A 22,434-nucleotide genomic window follows, 5' to 3' on the forward strand; every position below is an offset into this window, starting at 1 on the left:
TAGGAACTTCCCTACCATCACTACTAATCTCTCCCATGTTCTACACACCTAAATGACATTGATTTACTAGTGCATGATATCATCTCACCTTACTAGTTACAGAACAAGCCGTCTCTGTTTCATGGAAGTCCCATCATACGTTCTACAAATTCTTAATTATATAAGGTGCAGAGCTTGTGATTCTATAGTAGCACTTGATTCTTGCTTCAAACATGTATGTATTATCTCTGCCTCTAATATCCCCTGAGAGGAGAGTGTTTAGACTTGAGGGGGTACAGCCAGGTCAAACAGTCTGTCAACACTGTCAATACTCACAGCTGTTTACTATAGCAGCCAGTCAATAATAAAAAAAAAGGAAAAGAAACAGTCATTTGCTTATGTGAACAGTATAATGTGCAAAGAAAAGGTATACATGAAATTGTCTTAATGAGGAAAACTCACCCATGGCTTTTTTTTTTTTTTTACAAAGGTGTTTTTGAGTTCAGACATTCAAGTAAATGAATAGATAGGTTAAACTGTTTGAGGGATTTTTTTTCTGCTGTTTCTTATACATTCCTTAACCTCATTGCAGGGAGAACCCAGAACGGATCTTTGAAGGTTATTTTGAGGTTCTGCGGCCCGTGTCTCCTGATAAAGGTAAATATTTATACTTCTCTGTCACTGTGGTTAATTCACAAAACTTATCTCATGATGGCCCTGAGACACAAAGCAACAGTAAAGTTGGCATGTGCGTGGCAATGTCATGATACTAACAGCACTGGTTGCAGCGCACTATATAAACGTAATGGGTTACATGGGCATTGCTTTGGTAACATGCTGCATACTGCACGTTACCATAGCCACGCAGTTTTACCACTGCTTCATGCATGTGGCCTAAATTATCTCTCCTTACTTATTTTTCGCCATCTTTATAAACTAATTTGTTGTCAAGTTGTCTTTGACTGACTTTAACCACTTAAGCCCAAAGGGTTGAAATTTTTTTACATCCGAGCAACTTTCACCCCCCATTCATTTGCCAATAACTTTATCACTACTCATCACAATGAATTGATCTATATCTTGTTTTTTTCGCCACCAATTAGGCTTTCTGTGGGTGGTATATTTTGCTAAGAGCCACTTTACTGTAAATGCATTTTAACAGGAAGAATAAGAAAAAAATGGAAAAAATTCATTATTTCTCAGTTTTCAGCAATTATAGTTTTAACCACTTGAGGACCTAGGGCTTTCTACCCCTTAAGGACCGGCCACTTTTTTTCCATTCAGACCACTGCAGCTTTCACGGTTTATTGCTCGCTCATACAACCTACCACCTAAATGAATTTTGGCTCCTTTTCTTGTCACTAATAAAGCTTTCTTTTGGTGCTATTTGATTGCTCCTGCAATTTTTACTTTTTATTATATTCATCAAAAAAGACATGAATTTTGGCAAAAAAATGATTTTTTTAACTTTCTGTGCTGACATTTTTCAAATAAAGTAAAATTTCTGTATACATGCAGCGCGAAAAATGTGGACAAACATGTTTTTGATAAAAAAAAAAACCCATTCAGTGTATATTTATTGGTTTGGGTAAAAGTTATAGCGTTTACAAACTATGGTGCAAAAAGTGAATTTTCTCATTTTCAAGCATCTATGACTTTTCTGACCCCCTGTCATGTTTCATGAGGGGCTAGAATTCCAGGATAGTATAAATACCCCCCAAATTACCCCATTTTGGAAAGAAGACATCCCAAAGTATTCACTGAGAGGCATAGTGAGTTCATAGAAGATATTATTTTTTGTCACAAGTAAGCGGAAAATGACACTTTGTGAGAAAAAAAAGAAAAGAAAAAAAGTTTCCATTTCTTCTAACTTGCGACAAAAAAAAAATGAAATCTGCCACGGACTCACCATGCCCCTCTCTGAATACCTTGAAGGGTCTACTTTCCAAAATGGGGTCATTTGTGGGGTGTGTTTACTGTTCTGACATTTTGGGGGGTGCTAAATTGTAAGCACCCCTGTAAAGCCTAAAGGGGCTCATTGGACTTTGGACCCCTTAGCACAGTTAGGCTGCAAAAAAGTGCCACACATGTGGTATTGCCGTACTCAGGAGAAGTAGTATAATGTGTTTTGGGGTGTATTTTTACACATACCCATGCTGGGTGGGAGAAATATCTCTGTAAATGACAATTTGTTAATTTTTTTTTACACACAATTGTCCATTTACAGAGATCTTTCTCCCACTCAGCATGAGTATGTGTAAAAATACACCACAAAACACATTATACTACTTCTCCTGAGTACGGCAATACCACGTGTGGCACTTTTTTGCACCCTAACTGCGCTAAAGGGCCCAAAGTCCAATGAGTACCTTTAGGATTTCACAGGTCATTTTGAGAAATTTTGTTTCAAGACTACTCCTCACGGTTTAGGGCCCCTAAAATGCCAGGGCAGTATAGGAACCCCACAAATGACCCCATTTTAGAAAGAAGACACCCCAAGGTATTCCGTTAGGAGTATGGTGAGTTCATAGAAGATTTTATTTTTTGTCAAAAGTTAGCGGAAAATGACACTTTGTGAAAAAACACAATTAAAATCAATTTCCGCTAACTTGTGACAAAAAATAAAATCTTCTATGAACTCGCCATACTACTAACGAAATACCTTGGGGTGTCTTCTTTCTAAAATGGGGTCATTTGTGGGGTTCCTATACTGCCCTGGCATTTTAGGGGCCCTAAACCGTGAGGAGTAGTCTTGAAACGAAATTTCTCAAAATGACCTGTGAAATCCTAAAGGTACTCATTGGACTTTGGGCCCTTTAGCGCAGTTAGGGTGCAAAAAAGTGCCACACATGTGGTATCGCCATACTCGGGAGAAGTAGTACAATGTGTTTTGGGGTGTATTTTTACACATACCCATGCTGGGGGGGAGAAATACCTCTGTAAATGGACAATTGTGTGTAAAAAAATCAAAAGATTGTCATTTACAGAAGTATTTCTCCCACCCAGCATGGGTATGTGTAAAAATACACCCCAAAACACATTATACTACTTCTCCCGAGTACGGCGATACCACATGTGTGGCACTTTTTTGCACCCTAACTGCACTAAGGGGCCCAAAGTCCAATGAGTACCTTTAGGATTTCACAGGTCATTTTTGTTTCAAGACTACTCCTCACGGTTTAGGGCCCCTAAAATGCCAGGGCAGTATAGGAACCCCACAAATGACCCCATTTTAGAAAGAAGACACCCCAAGGTATTCCGTTAGGAGTATGGTGAGTTCATAGAAGTTTTTATTTTTTTGTCACAAGTTAGCGGAAATTGATTTTAATTGTTTTTTTTCACAAAGTGTCATTTTCCGCTAACTTGTGACAAAAAATAAAATCTTCTATGAACTCACCATACTCCGTACGGAATACCTTTGGGTGTCTTCTTTCTAGAATGGGGTCATTTGTGGGGTTCCTATACTGCCCTGGCATTTTAGGGGCCCTAAACCGTGAGGAGTAGTCTTGAAACCAAATGTCGCAAAATGACCTGCGAAATCCTAAAGGTACTCATTGGACTTTGGGCCCCTTAGCGTACTTAGGGTGTAAAAAAAAGTGCCACACATGTGGTACCGCCGTACTCAGGAGAAGTAGTATAATGCGTTTTGGGGTGTATTTTTACACATACCCATGCTAAGTGGGAGAAATATCTCTGTAAATGACAATTGTTTGATTTTTTTACACACAATTGTCCATTTACATAGAAATTTCTCCTACCCAGCATGGGTATGTGTAAAAATACACCCCAAAACACATTATACTACTTTTCCTGAGTACGGCGGTACCACATGTGTGACACTTTTTTGCAGCCTAGGTGCACTAAGGGGCCCAACGTCCTATTCACAGGTCATTTTGAGGCATTTGTTTTCTAGACTACTCCTCGCGGTTTAGGGCCCCTAAAATGCAAGGGCAGTATAGGAACCCCACAAGTGACCCCATTTTAGAAAGAAGACACCCCAAGGTATTCCGTTAGGTGTATGGCGAGTTCATAGAAGATTTTATTTTTTGTCACAAGTTAGTGAAAAATGACACTTTGTGAAAAAAAACCAATAAAAATCAATTTCCGCTAACTTTTGACAAAAAATAAAATCTTCTATGAACTCGTCATACACCTAACAGAATACCTTGGGGTGTCTTTTTTTCTAAAATGGGGTCACTTGTGGGGTTCCTATACCGCCCTGGCATTTTACAGGCCCAAAACCGTGAGTAGTCTGGAAACCAAATGTCTCAAAATGACTGTTCAGGGGTATAAGCATCTGCAAATTTTGATGACAGGTGGTCTATGAGGGGGCGAATTTTGTGGAACCGGTCATAAGCAGGGTGGCCTTTTAGATGACAGGTTGTATTGGGCCTGATCTGATGGATAGGAGTGCTAGGGGGGTGACAGGAGGTGATTGATGGGTGTCTCACGGGGTGGTTAGAGGGGAAAATAGATGCAATCAATGCACTGGGGAGGTGATCGGAAGGGGGTCTGAGGGGGATCTGAGGGTTTGGCCGAGTGATCAGGAGCCCACACGGGGCAAATTGGGGCCTGATCTGATGGGTAGGTGTGCTAGGGGGTGACAGGAGGTGATTGATGGGTGTCTCAAGGTGTGATTAGAGGGGGGAATAGATGCAAGCAATGCACTGGCGAGGTGATCAGGGCTGGGGTCTGAGGGCATTCTGAGGGTGTGGGCGGGTGATTGAGTGCCCTAGGGGCAGATAGGGGTCTAATCTAATAGGTAGCAGTGACAGGGGGTGATTGATGGGTAATTAGTGGGTGTTTAGGGTAGAGAACAGATGTAAACACTGCACTTGGGAGGTGATCGGACGTCGGATCTGCGGGCGATCTATTGGTGTGGGTGGGTGATCAGATTGCCCGCAAGGGGCAGGTTAGGGGCTTATTGATGGGTGGCAGTGACAGCGGGTGATTGATGGGCGGCAGTGACAGGGGGTGATTGATGGGTGGCAGTGACAGGGGGTGATTGATGGGTGATTGATAGGTGATTGACAGGTAATCAGTGGGTTATTACAGGGGAGAACAGATGTAAATATTGCACTGGCGAATTGATAAGGGGGGGTCTGAGGGCAATCTGAGCGTGTAGGCGGGCGATTGGGTGCCCGCAAGGGGCAGATTAGGGTCTGATCTGATGGGTAACAGTGACAGGTGGTGATAGGGGGTGATTGATGGGTGATTGATGGGTAATTAGTGGGTGTTTAGAGGAGAGAATAGATGGAAACACTGCGCTTGGGTGGTGATCTGATGTCGGATCTGCGGGCGATCTAATGGTGTGGGTGGGTGATCAGATTGCCCGCAAGGGGCAGGTTAGGGGCTGATTGATGGGTGGCAGTGACAGGGGGTGACAGGTGGTGATTGATGGGTGATAGGTGATTGGCAGGTGATTGACAGGTGATCAGTGGGTTATTACAGGGAAGAACAGATGTAATTAATGCACTGGTGAATTGATAAGGGGGGGTCAGAGGGCAATCTGAGCGTGTGGGCGGGTGATTGGGTGCCCGCAAGGGGCAGATTAGGGTCTGATCTGATAGGTAAAAGTGACAGGTGGTGATAGGGGGTGATTGATGGGTGATTGATGGGTAATTAGTGGGTGTTTAGAGGAGAGAATAGATGTAAACAATGGATTTTGGAGGTGATCTGATGTCGGATCTGCGGGCGATCTATTGGTGTGGGGGGGTGATCAGATTGCCCGCAAGGGGCAGGTTAGGGGCTGATTGATGGGTGGCAGTGACAGGGGGTGATTGACGGGTGATTGACGGGTGATTGACAGGTGATTGACAGGTGATCAGGGGGGATAGATGCATACAGTACATGGGGGGGGGGGGTCTGGGGGGGGGGGGTCTGGGGAGAATCTGAGGGGTGGGGGGTGATCAGGAGGGAGCGGGGGGCAGGGGGGGGATACAAAAAAAAATAGCGTTGACAGATAGTGACAGGGAGTGATTGATGGGTGATTAGGGGGGTGATAGGGTGCAAACAGGGGTCTGGGGGGTGGGCAGGGGGGGGTCTGATGGGTGCTGTGGGCGATCTGGGGCAGGGGGGGGGGGGAAATCAGTGTGCTTGGTGCAGACTAGGGTGGCTGCAGCCTGCCCTGGTGGTCCCTCGGACACTGGGACCACCAGGGCAGGAGGCAGCTTGTATAATACACTTTGTAAACATTACAAAGTGTATTATACACTTTGTATGCGGCGATCGTCGGGTTAACATCCCGCCGGCGGGATGTTGCGGCGGGTGAGCGGCGCCAGGCGGAGGCGGAGGATCGCGTCACTGATGACGCGATCGCTTTGCCCATGCCCCTACAAGGACCGCCGCCAATTGTCAATACGGCGGTCCTTGCGGGGTGCACTTCCCGGCCGCCAATTGTACATACGGCGGTCGGGAAGTGGTTAAAATAATACATGCCTCCATAATTAAAACTCACGTATTGTATTTGCCCATATGCCCCGGGTATTTCACCGTTAAAATTATGTCCCTATCACAATGTATGGCGACAATATTTTATTTGGAAATAAAGGTGCATTTTTTCCGTTTTGCGTTGATCACTGTTTAGAAGCCCATAATTTATTAAATCATATTGATATACTCCTTTGACATGAATATTTAAAAAGTTCAGACCCTTAGGTAACTATTTATGTTTTTTTTTTTTTTTTTTATTATTGTAATTTTTTTTTTTTTTTAATGTAAACTTGTATGTGGGTATTTTTTGGTGTGGGAGGTAAACAGGGTTTTTTTTTAATATATTTATATGTTTATTTGTAATTTTTTTTCTTTTTAGGTGCAATTTGCTATTTGGCCACAAGATGGCCAGAATCAAAAAGTCCTGGGAGCGATCGATCTCGCTCCCAGGCAGAAGAAAGGAGCCCAGAGCTCAGAAAAGCCGCAGCGTCTGAAGAGACGCTGTCGGCTTTTCTCCGGGGGGGGTCCGATCAGCGAAAGGGATTTATAATCCCTTTCACTGATCGGTGGGCTAACGGGCAGCAGCGGGGGCGCGCACGGGGGGGCCCGCGGGAGCGCGCGCGACCCACGGGAGTGCGCGCAGCCCAACTGGACAAGAAATCTCGTCCAGTTGGGCTTAAGTGGTTAATATGGCTAAAAATTTTAAAATGTAAAATATGTACAAACATATACTAATAAGAAGTACGTTTTTTTTTTCCAGAGTAAAATGAGCCATAAATTACTTTTCTCCTATGTTGCTGTCACTTACAGTAGGAGACCTTTGGCAAGTCTCCCTTACACTGCTACTGCCAATAGAGCGCGCCCTAGTGGCTGCTGCTCTGCTCTGGCGCTTTGAGTCCGCAAGGAGAAAAGCGCAATATAAATGTTATTTGTCTTGTCTTGTATTTGTCTAGGTAGAAGAAATCTGATAGAAGCGACAGGTTTTGGACTAGTCCATCTCTTCATAGGGCATTCTCAGCAAGGCTTTTATTCTTTATAAAGATATTCCCTAAAAAGGATTTAAACAAAGATGCTGGCCAGCTTCCCTGCTCGCTACACAGTTTTTTGGCATTTGGACAGAGCAACTGCCATTCACTAAGTGCTTTTGAAAATAAATAAATCCCCGAGAATCCCCCCGTGAGGAGATGGGCTAGTCCAAAACCTGCCGGTTCTGTCAGATTTCTACTACCTACTGTAAGTAACAACAATGTAGAACAGTAATTTATGGCTCATTTTACTCTGGTAAAAAAAAAACGTACTTCTTATTTGTATATGTTTGTACATATTGTAAAGTTTACAATTTTTGGCCATAGTGCCCCTTTAAGCTTATACAGTATCTAATCTTCAGTGTTGGTGCTTTATAACTGAAAAGGTCAGAAAGTTTACGCTGCACAGTCTTTCCGGGTTTCACTTGCTCTTCCCTATTTAATATATTGCTCAGCCACGTTTCATTTAAGAAGAAGGAACACAACCTTATTTTAGTGGTCATTAACAGGGGCGTAGCAATAGGGGATGCAGAGGCTGTGACTGCACAAGGGCGCACTTGAGCCAGAGGGGCCACCGTCAACCACAGTATTAGCTCTCTATTGGTCCTGTGCTCGTAATAATAATTACTTCTATAGATACTTTGAATAGTGGTAATCAAACTGTTCCCCATCCCCTTCTTGCACCTCTGACACTGTGTTGTCCTTGGCAGGTTTTGGTGCGCCGTATCAATTGCTTGGGGGGCCCCAATGTAAAACTCTCACCGGGGCCCACAGCTCCTTAGCTATGCCACTAGTAGTCATTAACATTTTGGCCTTGCAGTTCTCTCTGCACCTGGGGTGCTCTCTGCATGTGCCGAGTCCATGCTGCCTCCTGGAATCCAAACTCCCCGCCCCACTTACCAGGGCACCTTGCCCCTGACACAGCACTCAAGGCCTCAATTCACTAAGATCATCCTGGTGATAATAAGGCAAGTGAAAACTTATCTCCACACAGGGAGAGGTATTTTCAGTGTTAATTCACTAAAGAAGCTTGCCTTCACTAAAGAAGAAGATTTCAGAAATAAAATCTATTTTCTAGCTTATAATAATAAATAGCAGCCTTTTTCAGCTGCATGATGACAAATATAAAATATTTTACATTTATTGGAGGAAACCCTCCCTTCCTTTCATATTGCCGGGACAGAATCCGGCAGACTGGTGGAGGAGATAGAAAACAAAACACAGGCTGCTACTGATGATGTCACAGGAGAGGTGATCTCAGCTTGTGTGAGATTTCACATAGACTACGCCCCTGTGAGGGAGGGTAGCTGATGACAAACACACCCATGATCTAAAACCTCCTACTAAGCTCAGAAGTAATGGCTGCCACCTGTATAACCCTAGTTATGAAAAGAGAAGGGTGAAAAGCATGCACTGAAATGCTCATAGGCTTGAAGGAGTGTTTATTTATCTTTGTATGTGTCAGAGTGGTGCAACTAAATATTTTGAATTAAAAAAATGTTTGTTTTGGTTTCGCTTCAAGGTGTAGATATACATTTTCACATTGAGAGAGTTATCTTATCACTTCAGTCCTCAAGTTAGCTCTGTAGTAATTTTCACATGCAGTTAATTAACAGCCTATCTTTAACTTTAGAATTCTGTAGTTATTTTAAGGATTGAAATGTTAACTTTAGAGATCTCTCCTTAACTTAAAGGCAGAAGAGTTAAGGTTACTACATGGCTTATCACCATAGTGACAACACTAGAAACAGCTCAGAAATGTTATAAAAGACAGGAGATAAGCTTGAGGAGCCCATACTCTGGCCGATTTCAGCCTTCAATTGATTGTTCGATTTGATTGAATCGATCAGAAATCGATTGCTGATCGATTGGCTGTTCGATTTGCGACCGATTTAGATCGATTTGATCTATCTGACAGGATGGAAAATCAAGGTCTATCTGCTGCTGGAAGCAGATCGATGGCCCATAGAGTTGCATTGGATCTAATGGTCCAATAATGCATTTAGATCAATTTTTCAATAGATTTCCAATAGATTTCATTCTGAAATCTATTGGAAATCTGTTCCTAGTGTGTGGCTCACATCAGATACTGTAGATTCCTGTCAGATTCCACTTGACAGACATCTGAGAGAAATCTATCTGATGGTCGAATCTGCTGCAAATCTATAAGTGTAGGGCCATCTTTAATGAATTGAGACCATTGTGGAGTAGCACAAGCTGAGGTGAGATATTTGCCTGCTTCCAGCACTGCGGTTCTCCTCTGTACTTCCCAGATACCATTCGCTCTATGCTACCATCCCCCTTGCCTGAACATGTGACTCACACTAGTCATGTGATCGGGAGGTGGCAGCAGAAAGTGTGCATGTAAGGCTTGGTGGTGTATTCTCCACAGTCAGCATGCAACGCATGAGCTGGCGTGGAGGAGGTACACACACTAGCACCAGGAAACAGGCTATCCCTAGTATAGTGGAGGGGAGGACTGACTCCAATAGGAGATTGTGGCGCACAGAGCCGGTGCAGATCTGACAGCCACAAACAATGCTTTCGTTATAACGTCTCAGCGCAAAGTAGCGCTGAGCGCACAAACCAGAACTGAGGAGATCAGGACAGGTAGACAGAATGAACGCTTGCTAGCAAGCGGCTACTTAGCGACAGCAAGCGTCCAAAACCAGACAGACTGGAATGAGGCAGCCAATGCGCTGCGGCGATGGCGTGCCTCACAAAGACAGGACAGGACAGTCAGGAAACAGCAGGATTAAGATAGATGAACGTAACACAGATAAATATACAATAAGTATGTTTTCCTAGCGTATTACAATTACAGCTATCAATGAAACTATTTGTAACGTCTGACTAACATATGTATATATCGGCAATGAACCGATATATGACATAAGCAGGAACGCTGACTAGGACTGGAGTAATACAGGGAACAGGACTCAGAAGGATTCGCTACCTCTTCGCAGAGATGAACGCAATCCACAAACGGTAACAGAACAGGATTCAGAAGGATTCGTTATCTCTTCGCAGAGATGAACGCAATCCACAAACAGTAACAGAACAGGATTCAGAAGGATTCGTTATCTCTTCGCAGAGATGAACGCAATCCACAAACGGTACCAGAAGCAGGGTAACTACCTCAGCACGGGTGGTCACGGTACGCGCAACCTACCAAAACGTGCTGGAAAGCTGACTAACTGCACACAGGATATAAACAGTTCGTGTACGTATACATCAGCGACACTGATGTATTAACGTAACACAAATACAAGGAAAATAATAAACGTGCTGGTATGCATATATATTGGCAATGAACCAATATATGATGCAAAGACTAGCAAAGTATCTTTATAACAAGAAACACGATCGGGGGCTAAAGCGACAGCAAGACTGGCTTACACTGAAGCTATGAAAACCCGAGCAGTCCTGCAGGAAGCAGATCTTTATACTGAGGTCATCCAATGGGAGCAGACATGCAGATTCCCACACAGGTGAATGATAATCAATCACAAGCTGACAGCAGGGAAAGACAGACAAATCTATGCAGCTTGCATGGAAATAGATCAGAACTGCCTGAGCTGCAGCACTACTACTTCCAGCAATAGCTGCTGCAGCAGCGATCATTACAGTGCAACTGTGAAGCATGGAGGAGATCCTCAGGGATGGAGCAGGAAAATCTCACACTGCACCCTGCGCTACCCTGCATGTGGGTGGGGAGAGGGGACGAGCAGGCCCCCACAGCCCCGGGCCCCCCAGCAGTCGCAGGGGTGACAGGAGCTATTGCTACGCCTCTGACAGATAAGTGCATAGTAAAATATCGGTAATGTAAATTACCACTACAATGGAACCTTGGTTTGCAAGCATGATTCGTTCTGGAAACATGTTTGTAATCCAAAGCACTCTTATATCAAAGCAAATTTCCCCATAAGAATTAATGGAAACCCAGTTGATTTGTTCCATAATCCAAAAACACGTAATTATGATGGTAACCAGCTAATTACGATTACGCAAAATTACGCTTACATTTTTGCATTTACGCTTATGCTTAATTGTGATTTGTAAACTCAATTGATTTCGTGTAGTGATTCGTAATTTCGCCTAAAATTTCGCATAATTTTTGCATAATTTTATGCCAACTTTGGCAGTGAATAACAAAGCACCCATAAGACATGTTAAGGAGAACAAGTCAAGTGGGTACAAGTCAAAAAAAGAATTTTCCGAAAAGACCTTGTAGTTTTTGAGAAAATTTATTTTAAAAATGCAAAGAAAAAATGGTTTTTAAACAAAAAAATGACAAAAACATTTCTCTACCTTACTGTATTGTTATTATTGTCATTAATGTAAACACTGATGGAAAAAACTGTAAGTGCCTAGACTAGGCTGTTTGTAAATTTCTTTGTTAAAACCCCAACCAAAAAAAACTATTGAAACTAAAAAACATTTTTCTTTGCATATTTAAAATCGATTCTCAAAAACAACAAGGTCTTTTTAAAAAAAAAAAAAAAAAATTTTGACTTGTACCCAATATTCTCTTTAACGTGTGTAGCAATCTTGGTAGCAATAGCATGTATGGGGGTTTTGCTATTAACCGCTAACTTCGGCACAAACTTTAGCGAAATTGCGTGAAAATTACGCAAAAAATACTCAAAATTATAAAATATCACTATTACATATGAAATTAATTACGTTTTCCCTGAAAGTTCGCGTTATGATTATGAAGTGTAATTGCAAATTTCGATGCGAAATTTCGGCCCACCACTGAAAAACAGTTATAGTAAATTAGTATAAAATAAAGATATAAACAAGATTTTCACTATAACTAACAGAATTATTGCATCTGTTGGGTCTTTCCAACCTTTTTTTTAGTGTGGCTTTAACAAGGAACTTATCCAAAGACAGTTACTTTTAAGAATTTCATGAAAATGTGACTTTGCACAGTGTCTACACTCAGATTAAAGGACACCTGAGGTGAAAATAAACTGATGAAAAAAATAATTGTGTCTATCCTCCTTCTTCTAAAAATTACTTTTTTAGATATCCCACAATTTTATTTTATATTTTAAATCTAGTTTTTAAGATTTAACGGTTCCATTGTCTCTGCTCAATGACACCTTCACTGAAGTATGCCAGAGCTCAAATCGATGAATTATTGCCTCTTTTTATCTCCTTTCTGCTCTCAGAAGCCATTTACTGCCAGGAAAGTGTTTTATGGCTGTAATTACTTATCAGTGAGGGTTATGTTATAGTGTCACCTCGGTTGTTCTCGGTTGTCCTTTAAAGTGAACCAGAGACGAAGCACCCTCATGTATTTTACCATATATAATGATTCCTGAGCAAAGCCAGACTGAATGCTCAGTCGGGGATTTTATCAGGACTGATGACAAGCAGGCTGAGCCGCGAAGAATGAAACAGAGAGCAGGGCAGGTGTTTACTCTAATGTTCCCACTGATATATATGGTAAAATACATGAGGGTGCTTCGTCTCTGGTTCCCTTTAAGACAATTACGTACAATCCTGCAGCATCAAAGGGGGAAGAACTATCGGCTCAGGTGTGATAATGTGACAAATGTATACACTTTTTTGCTTGTATATCAAGTCAAACTTTCATGAACATTTTGCTTGTATTGCAAAGCGCTCTTAAACCAAGTTACACTCAATCCAAGGCTTTACTGTATTTTTTACTAGCAGTACCACGCGTGGCCCAACTCATGTGGTGGAGCCAGAGCCGGGACAAGGTCCTCCAGCACCCAAGGCTGAGACACCAAAGTGCGCCCCTCCATCCCTGCCACCCCAGCTGTCACACACTGATTGCTATTAGACTAAGAGGGCCACAGGGTCCACAACCTCCCCAACACCTTAATCTCTAGTTATCTGGCTTGCAGTCACTGCCATGTATCCCCTTTTCTTATTTCTTTCTGCTTCAAACACAATTAGGAATGACAGCTGAATGAATTCTGCGCCCCCTCCTACACTGCGCCCTGAGGCTGGAGCCTCTCCAGCCTATGCCTCGGCACGGCCCTGGGTGGAGCCACAACACGTGCTGGCAGGTACTGGCTCTGATCCATTAGCTCAGCCGTATGGCACAGACTTCCTGCTGTGTGTGTGCGGGTTTCATCACATAGTGTGAGAGGGTATTAGGACATCTGAAGAAGAGGAAGTGTTTATCTCCCTCTATTGCTGAGAATATTTTCCTGTCCCCAGAGACGAATGTTTATAAGGAAACTGCGGTGTGTTTCCAACAAGAACACATCTGACTCATATTTATCTGAAAGTCATTTCTAATATTAGTAGACTGGCTTCAACCTATTTACATGACGGTACCTCCTGTACTAATATTATTATTTAGTATTTATATAGCGCCAACATCTTCCGTAGCACTGTACAGAGTATGTTGTATTGTCACTTAACTGTCCCTCAGAGGGGCTCACAATCTAATCCCTACCATAGTCACATGTCTACATATGTACAGTGAGGTGCAAAAGTTTGGGCAACGATTTTGCAGTGATTTTACTACTCAGAGCCACTAAAAACTAAAACACGTAAATCACAATTGCTGTAGAAATCGCTAGGATTAAATTCAAAATAGCTTGAATCTTTTAGCAGCCAAATAAACTTAAACTTTATTGGGCTGCACCGGGTGGTGCTGTAACGCGCTGACATGGTCTGCTGGATCTCGAATACATGTCATATCAGGTGATCGGATGTGATTGGGACCCAGAAGACCTGCCAGAAGTTCAGAGCCGCCGGTGGAGGAAGAGAAGAAGCTGTCCGGAGCAGGTAAATATAAATATATGCACTAGGCAGCCACATGAGATATGCTGACAGGCTGTCACTGCTCCAGCCGCATTCAAACAAAGCATTTTGTTTGCCATTGGGTGTCGCCGTTCGCCTCCCTGCCTCTGCAACTCTGCTTCATCTGTAATTAGAGCAGGGCTACAAGAAAATGGCCGCCAAAGTCCACAAATGCAGACATCGGCAGCCATTTCCTTGTAGCCCTGCTCTAACTACAGATGGAGAGAAGACGGGGAGAGAAGTGTGACGTCAGCGCTGGAACGTGAGGAGATGTGAGTGATCCGCCGCCGCCGGCACATGCACTGAAGGGGACCTACAGCTGACTACCTTTACTGGAGGCACCTACAACTGGCTACCTGTGCTGGAGGCACATACAGCTAGCTACCTATATGGATTGCACCTACACCTGACTTCCTACACTGGGGCACCTATGCTTGGCTACCTATACTGAGGGCGCCTGCACCTGACTTCCTTTACTGGCAGCACCTGTAGCTGGCTACCTAAACTGAGGAAGGGCACCTACTCCTGGCTACCTATACTGGAGGCACCTACGCCTGGCTACCTATGGGGGAGACCTACACCTGACTTCCTATACTCGGGGCACCTATGCTTGGCTACCTATATTGAGGGCACCTACACATGATTTTTTTTATGGGGGGGGGGTGCACATCGGCTATAACGCGCGGTGCAAATTGTCGGTGCTCTGCTTTCATTCCAAATTGGGAGGGGCTAACTGTCCCACTGATTGCTTTTATTGATATTCCTGAAAAGTTCTAGCCCTCATTTTTAAGTGTATTCAGGAAAATGCACTTTTTCCATCCATTTCATGGTTATTATTAGTATTTTTCTATTATACATATGTGATGTGTCATGGAGGTCTGAGCGTTTGGCGTGATGTGTCACAACTTCAAAGGGTTGGGAACCACTGTCCTGGGAGATAAGGTGAATTGCATATGGGCCTGGGTGTATGTGTGTGCATGCGTGTGTGTGTGCGTGTGCATGTGCGAAGAGGATGAAGAGGGAGCACCGCAATCAGGATTCGCTCAGGGCGCTGTGAAACCTAAGGCCGGCCCTGTCTCTCCTTACCTGTTTATCACATGATTTATCTCTTATTTGTTTATCTCATGCATTAGCTCTCCTTAAGGTGCGTACACACGCCATACTTTAGCAAACGACGGGTCCGTCAGACCCTCCCGCTGGGCGGGCGTTCTGCCGACAGTAGGATGTGTGTACACGCTGTCGGCAGACTGATAAGACAGATCTGCTCCACTACTGTCAGCAGAACGCCTGCCCAGCGGGAGGGTCTGACGGACCCGTCGTTTGCTAAAGTATGGCGTGTGTACGCGCCTTTACAGTTAAGGTGAAAAATAAGTAAGCTTTGTGAACCAACCCCATTGAGAGAACACACTGACTCACACAGACGTGCACACAAGACTCTAACGCTGCAAAGCAGGCGTGCTAATCACTTGGCTACTGTACTGCCATTACGCTGCAATCTAAAGAGCAGAATTGTTTTTAGTATTCAGCCACCTAAGACCTAGGCTGGTCATTTGTATGAAGCTGTGCTTGAAAGAAGAGTACTTGTTGCTACACTGGAGATGTGGTGGAGAGCAGATGCTGACGTACCCTTTGGTCAGACGCCTCTCCTTCCTGCTGAGACAGAAGGATGAGTCATCAGTGAGGGCAGCAGACGAGGGTGCTCTGCTCCTGCTAAGCTGATTCAATGGAAAATGGTATGCAGCACTGCTCTGGCTGTAATTTAAAAACGTATTTAGAATTCATTGAGGACTAATGCTGTAGTGGAACCCCACCAAACAATGCAAATACAAACAGTATCCAATAAAACCAGGCAACAATATATTCCATTAAAAATATTCATCTCTACTTTTACTTATGTGTTATTATTTATATATTAAATTATTAATGTACCGGTATATGTTCTGTTCAGTCCCTATTTGTGTCCAAATCTTAGCGACCCCGTGGACCACAGCATGCCAGGCCCCTCTATCCTCTACTAAACTTGAAGTTTGTCCACGCTCATGCTTGTTGATCATGATATTATGTAATGTAGCCATTTCATTCTTTGCCCTTCTATTGCCCTCGATCTTTCCCAGAATCAGGTCCAAATCAGTGTACAAAGCGCATTCATCTTCATTCATCTTCAGTAGTGCTCCTTCCAATGAACAGTCAGGTTTCATTTACAGTATTTAACCACCTTAGCGGTATGGACGAGCTCAGCTCGTCCATTACCGCCAGAGGGTGCCGCTCAGGCCCTGCTGGGCCGATTTTGATGAAATAAAGAGCAGCACACGCAGCCGGCACTTTGCCAGCCGCGTGTGCTGCCTGATCGCCGCCGCGAGCAGCGGCGAAAGAGGGTCCCCCCAGCCGCCTGAGCCCTGCGCAGCCGGAACAAATAGGGCTGGATCGGAGGCGGCTGACATCAGGACGTCGGCTGACGTCCATGACGTCACTCCGCTCGTCGCCATGGCGACGAAGTAAGCAAAACACGGAAGGCCGCTCATTGCGGCCTTCCGTGTTACTTTTGGCCGCCGGAGGCGATCAGAAGAACGCCTCCGGAGCGCCCTCTAGTGGGCTTTCATGCAGCCAACTTTCAGTTGGCTGCATGAAATAGTTTTTTTTTAATTTAAAAAAACCCCTCCCGCAGCCGCCCTGGCGATCTTAATAGAACGCCAGGGTGGTTAAGGATTGACTGATTGGATCGTCTTGCAGTCCACGGGACTCTCAAATGTCTTCTCCAGCACAACAATTAAAAGGTGTTGATTCCACAGCGCTCAACCTTCCTCATGGTCCAACTCTCACAGCCATACATTACTACTGGAAAAACCGTGGCTTTGCCTATTCGCAGTAGCTATGGAGCTATGGGCCCAGGTGCAAGTTTTACATGGGGCCCCCCAAGCACTCTATACATAACAATTGATACGACGCACCAAAACCTGCCAAGGACAACACAGTGTGAAAGGTGCAAGAAGGGGATGGGGAACAGTTTGTTAATGATTACTACTATTTAAAGAGACACTGAAGCGAGAATAATTCTCGCTTCAGAGCTCATAGTTAGCAGGGGCACGTGTGCCCCTGCTAAAACGCCGCTATCCCGCGGCTAAACGGGGGTCCCTTCACCCCCAACCCCCCCCTGCAAAATCAACCACCAAATTGGTCGTAAATTTTGCTCTTCCTGGAGGCAGGGTTAACGGCTGCAGCCCTGCCTCTCAGCGTGTCTAGCAGACGCACATCGCCGCCTCTCCCCCGCACACATGCCCCTGCTAACTATGAGGTCTAAAGCGAGATTTATTCTCGCTTCAGACTCTCTTTAAAGCATCTATATTAGTGGTTATTACCAGCACAGGACCGATATAGAGCTTAGATTGTGCTTGAGGGAGGGCCCCTCTGGCCCAAGGGCCCAGATGCGGTCGCTACCTCTGCACCCCCTATTGCTACGCCACTGCCTATCCGACCCTTTGTTGACAAGGTATAATCTCTGTTTTTTATTACACTGTCCAAGTTTTTCATGGCTTTCCTTCTAAGTCTTTTAATTTCATGGCTGCATTCTCCGTCTGCATTGATTTTTGAGCTTAAAGGACAACAGTAACAAAAGGCATATGTAGGAGGCTGCCATGTTTATCTCCTTTTAAGCAATACCAGTTGCTTGGCTATCCTGTTGATCCGCTGCCTCTAACACTTTTAGCCATAGACCCTGAACAAGCATGCAGCAGATGAGGTGTTATTGTCAGATCTGACAGGACTAGCCACATGCTTGTGTCTGGTGTTATTCAGACACTACTGCAGCTAGATCAGCAGGGCTGCCAGGCAACTGGTATTTCTTAAAAGAAAATAAATATGTCAGCCTCCATATTCTTCTCACTTCAGTTGTCCTTTAAGAACTCAAAGTCTAATACTGCTTCCATTTCTTACCCCTCTGTATGCCAAGAGGGAATGGGTCCTGAAGCCATGATCTTGATACCTATGGTATGGAGGCCTGAACTATAGCTTTCAGATCATTGGTTTCTCATTTGCGTACATACCTAGGCAAGGCAGTTGCTTTGGCTCCTCCTTTTGGTAATCTAAGATGGGAAAAGGGTCAGAAAAAATGGTATTTGGGCCCCCTGAGACCTACTGGGCCCCAGGCACTTGCCTAGGTTGCCTTGTAGATGATCCTGCTCTGCTTGTGGTACATCGGATACCGAGATTGCATACAAATAGTATTTAGTTGTCATATTGGATTTCTTTGGACTGTGTGTAGTTGCAATTTTTGGGTGGAGTTTTCACCACAATAATGATGAATATATACTACATATCTTTATATACTACAGTATCTATCTTTAAATGTGTACTCAATTTAGTTATTTATTGGTTCTACTACACCCCATCATTTTGTGGAAACCTCCCTACATAATTTTGAGTATAAATTGACCTACAAATCCGTCCACAAATCCTGTCCAACCTACATTTCCGATCTTACTCAGAGGTACACACCTAGCCGCTCACTCCGTTCCTCCAATGAACTTCGCCTGACGGCCCCCTGCATCACCCAGTCCCATGCACGCCTCCAGGACTTCTCAAGAGCTGCTCCAACACTATGGAACTTCCTACCTCCACTTATTAGGGCAGCTGCCCTCCTTTAACACCTTCAAGAAGCTCCTCAAAATGTACCTTTTCACTCTGGCCTACCACCCTTCACTAGTGCTCTAAACCTGCATCGGAACTTTGGTCCCCTACCTTTTGTGTCCCTACCTCTCCCTCTAGATTGTAAGCCTTTGGGCAGGGTCCTCCTCTTTTTGTGTCCTACCTGATTATGCACCTCCATTACTGTGCACCCATGCTATGCATTTGAGTGAACCAAACTTGCCTAATTCCATGCTCCAACCATTACCTTGTACTCATACTGTGCTGTGTGATCTGGTTTTTCTTGTATTCCTGTATTGTCATATTGCCGTATGTTACCCCTAAATATTGTCTGTAACCTTAACTAATGTCCAGCGCTGCGTAATATGTTGGCGCTTTATAAATACATTAAGTAAATAAATAAAATTGGGATGGTTGAGTTCATCTCTAATGAGCACTGAAGGAAGCTGCATTTTTAAAATTTTATAAAAAAGGTATTGCTTTAACGTCATAAATGTTTTTCAAGCATTTATTTTCTACCTTTCAGATCCAGAGCTTAAAATACAATTTCCTGACCATTTTGATGACCAGGTGAGGATGTACTGTACTGAATGTTTTTTTAGGAGTAAGATCACAGTTTCCAGAGCCCTAAAGCAGGGATGCCCATTGTGTTGATCGTGATGTACTAGTAGATTGCAAAGGACTGTTGGGTAGATTGCGGTCGGACGCTCAAAGTAGTGAAGTAGCTGCAAGCTGGCAGTGCGTCGCCGGCCAATCACAGTGCAAGAGCAAATGAGGGCGGTATATGTGTCTGTTGTTCCTCCCCTCCAGCAGTTCCCATGGGAGTAGGAGGAGCCGCTGTCATGCTGCAGCCACCCAGCCATGCCAGCCCATAGGATCCCAACTCCCTCCTCCTCCCCAGCTTCTACTTCTTGCACCAGGGTTCTTGGCTGTGCCCCTGGTCTCCTGCATCACTGCGTCTGGTGGCCATTGTCACCAGCTGCTGCTACTGGCACATCTATTCAGGACCAGCAAGCAATCCAGGCTGCCACATAATCTACTCTGCTCCATCCCGCTACTGTGTACACCTCAGCAATTATGTTTGAAGAAGATGCGGGATGGGAGTCTGGAATTATATGGCGGGGGGGGGGGGTTACAGTAGATCTCGAAGACTTGGAGTCCTCTGAGTCTAAAAAATGTGGACACGCCTGCCCTAAAGCAATCCTGCAGTGAGAAAAGAATTAAACACTTGTGCTGGTGCACACCAGAGCGGTTTGTGAGCATTTTTGAAAACGCTAGATGTTTGAAAACTGCTTGGGTAATGTAATTCAATGGGCTGGTGCTCACCAGAGCGGTTCGTTTTTTTCACAAATGCAAACTCGGGGGCTGCAGCATTTTTTAGATTTCTGAGGCGTTTCTGCCTCAATGTCAAGTATAGGAAAGTGGAAAACCACTCTGAAAAACGCCAGATCAGAGCAGTTTTCCAGGCGTTTTTGTTACAGAAGCTGTTCAGTAGTAACAGCTTTACTGTAACAAAATATGAAATCTGCGACACAAAAACGCTCCTAAAAACGCTAGGCATGTTTAGAAAACCTCTCTAAACCTACCTAGAATCGCTCTGAAAATATGCTTCAAAAGCCTCTAGTGTTTTGCGGATCTACTAGAGGTGTTTGGTGTGCACTGGCCTCACCTAAGAGGAGGGAGGGCTATGTATCCTATAGAGCATCCTCGGTCCTCTCTCCATGTACTTGTCCCAGCTCTGTCCTCCCGGTATAATTATTAGACCTGCACGACAAACACGTCTTCAGCCCTTCTTGAGCAGGCTTTAGAAGTACTTGTGTTCCTTCCAAGCATTAGCGGATCCGCACTGCACACACGCGAGTCTTCAGGATGCAAAGGGTTTCCGAAGCCTTCAGAGGAGATCCCAAAGGTGCCAATATCGAGTGGAGCACAGCGGTGGAACAAGGAGACTGAGAGTGGACCGGGAAGGCTCTTTGGGATCCAGAGCCTTCACTTTAATTAGGTGATTATCTACAGTTTTTTGTTTTTTTTAGGTTGCTAGACTCAATGCCAGTGCAGCGCCTCCTACATGCCCTTTTTGTCACCTCACTGCATTGATGACGACAAGGGGTGGTCAATGAGATTCTAGTAATTCTGACTTTCATGCAAATTCTATGCACCGTAGAGTTTAACCAATCAAATGCAACGACTTGGAATGCTTAGCATCTCACTGACTATACCTAATCATGACCACATTTTGTCCCCCCCCCCCTTCCCCTGTAAAAGGTAACCCATTGCCATAAAGACTTCCATACACATAGAATAATCATTCAACTATGCCTTTGGCAGCTGTGTGTTGTATAATGACTTCTGTATGTTTTTGCGATGAAACTGGAGTACCCAGAGGAAACACATGCAAACACGGGGAGATCGTACAATCTCCATGCAGATAGTGCCCTTGCTGGGATTTGAACTGGGGACCCAGCGCTGTAAGGCCAGAATGCAAACCACTACGCCACCGGGCTGCCCATATGTGGTACTGCTTCACATGATACTGCGTCATGTGATACTGCATCACACAGTACAGCATCACATGGTACAGTGCTAGTGGTACAGACTATTCTCAACTACACTTCCGCTGATATCTAATTTACATCAAGCAGAAAGGGCGTTAGAACAGATGACTCGCACAAGGCTGATCGGTTTATCAGGAACCAATTGATCGCTTGCCTTACTATTATTATTATTTATTATTATCATTACATCATACTGACCATTATCGGTTATCTCCATTAATCAGAACAGGCTAAGCTGAGAAATATGTCTGCAACAAACTCCTCGTGTACCCAAAATGATCACTAACAATATTTATCAATTGTCAAATTTAGCCTTAAAGTAAACCTAAAGGGAGGAAACTGGCCTCAGGCTTGATACTTACCAGAGCAGAGTTAAGGCTCTGGATAGTATAGACCAGTGATGGTTAACCTTGGCACTCCAGCTGTGGTGGGAACTACAAGTCCCATGAGGCATTGCAATACTTTGACAGCTCTAAGCATAACTCAGGGAGGCAGATGCATGATGGGATTTGTAGTTTTGTCACAGCTGGAGTGCCAAGGTTAGCTATCCCTAGTATAAAGCCTTATCATTTATCTGTCCAGCGCTGTTGGCTGGTTCCGCTATTCCACCGAGTAGCTCTTCAGAAATACTCATATCCCCAACTAATTCCGAGGATGGGTGCTACTGCTACTGCCTATGTTTGAGTCCAGACTCCCTGCTTGGGCATGCGAGTTCTGTTCAATTGTACAGGATGAATAACTTTACCAGCAGCCGGTGCTGGAACAGCAGGCTGGATGGGGGAATGGGAAGGGTCTATATACTATCGGGAGCTTAGGTAACTATCAATCCTGTTTCCAGTTTCCTCCTTTCAGGTATACTTTAAAGAGAATCTGTATTGTTAAAATCGCACAAAAGTAAACATACCAGTGCGTTAGAGGTCATCTCCTATTACCCTCTGACACAATTTCGCCGCTCCTCGCCGCATTAAAAGTGGTTAAAAACAGTTTTAAAAAGTTTGTTTATAAACAAA

The 22,434-nt window shown here is 44.2% G+C and overlaps 1 protein-coding gene across 3 annotated transcripts in view; it reads left to right on the top strand.

The window, feature by feature from the left end:
• LOC137562612 (DENN domain-containing protein 1B-like) overlaps window positions 1-22,434 on the top strand; it is a 100,508-nt gene that overhangs the window by 11,224 nt on the left and 66,850 nt on the right. For all 3 annotated transcript variants that reach the window (XM_068274116.1, XM_068274117.1, XM_068274118.1), the window contains exons 2-3: window positions 572-636; window positions 19,396-19,439. In XM_068274116.1, the coding sequence (XP_068130217.1) occupies window positions 572-636; window positions 19,396-19,439 (109 nt within the window). The remainder of the gene's footprint in view (window positions 1-571; window positions 637-19,395; window positions 19,440-22,434) is intronic.

This window comes from Hyperolius riggenbachi, chromosome 3 (assembly GCF_040937935.1).
Source record: "Hyperolius riggenbachi isolate aHypRig1 chromosome 3, aHypRig1.pri, whole genome shotgun sequence".
Taxonomy (NCBI): Eukaryota; Metazoa; Chordata; class Amphibia; order Anura; family Hyperoliidae; genus Hyperolius; species Hyperolius riggenbachi.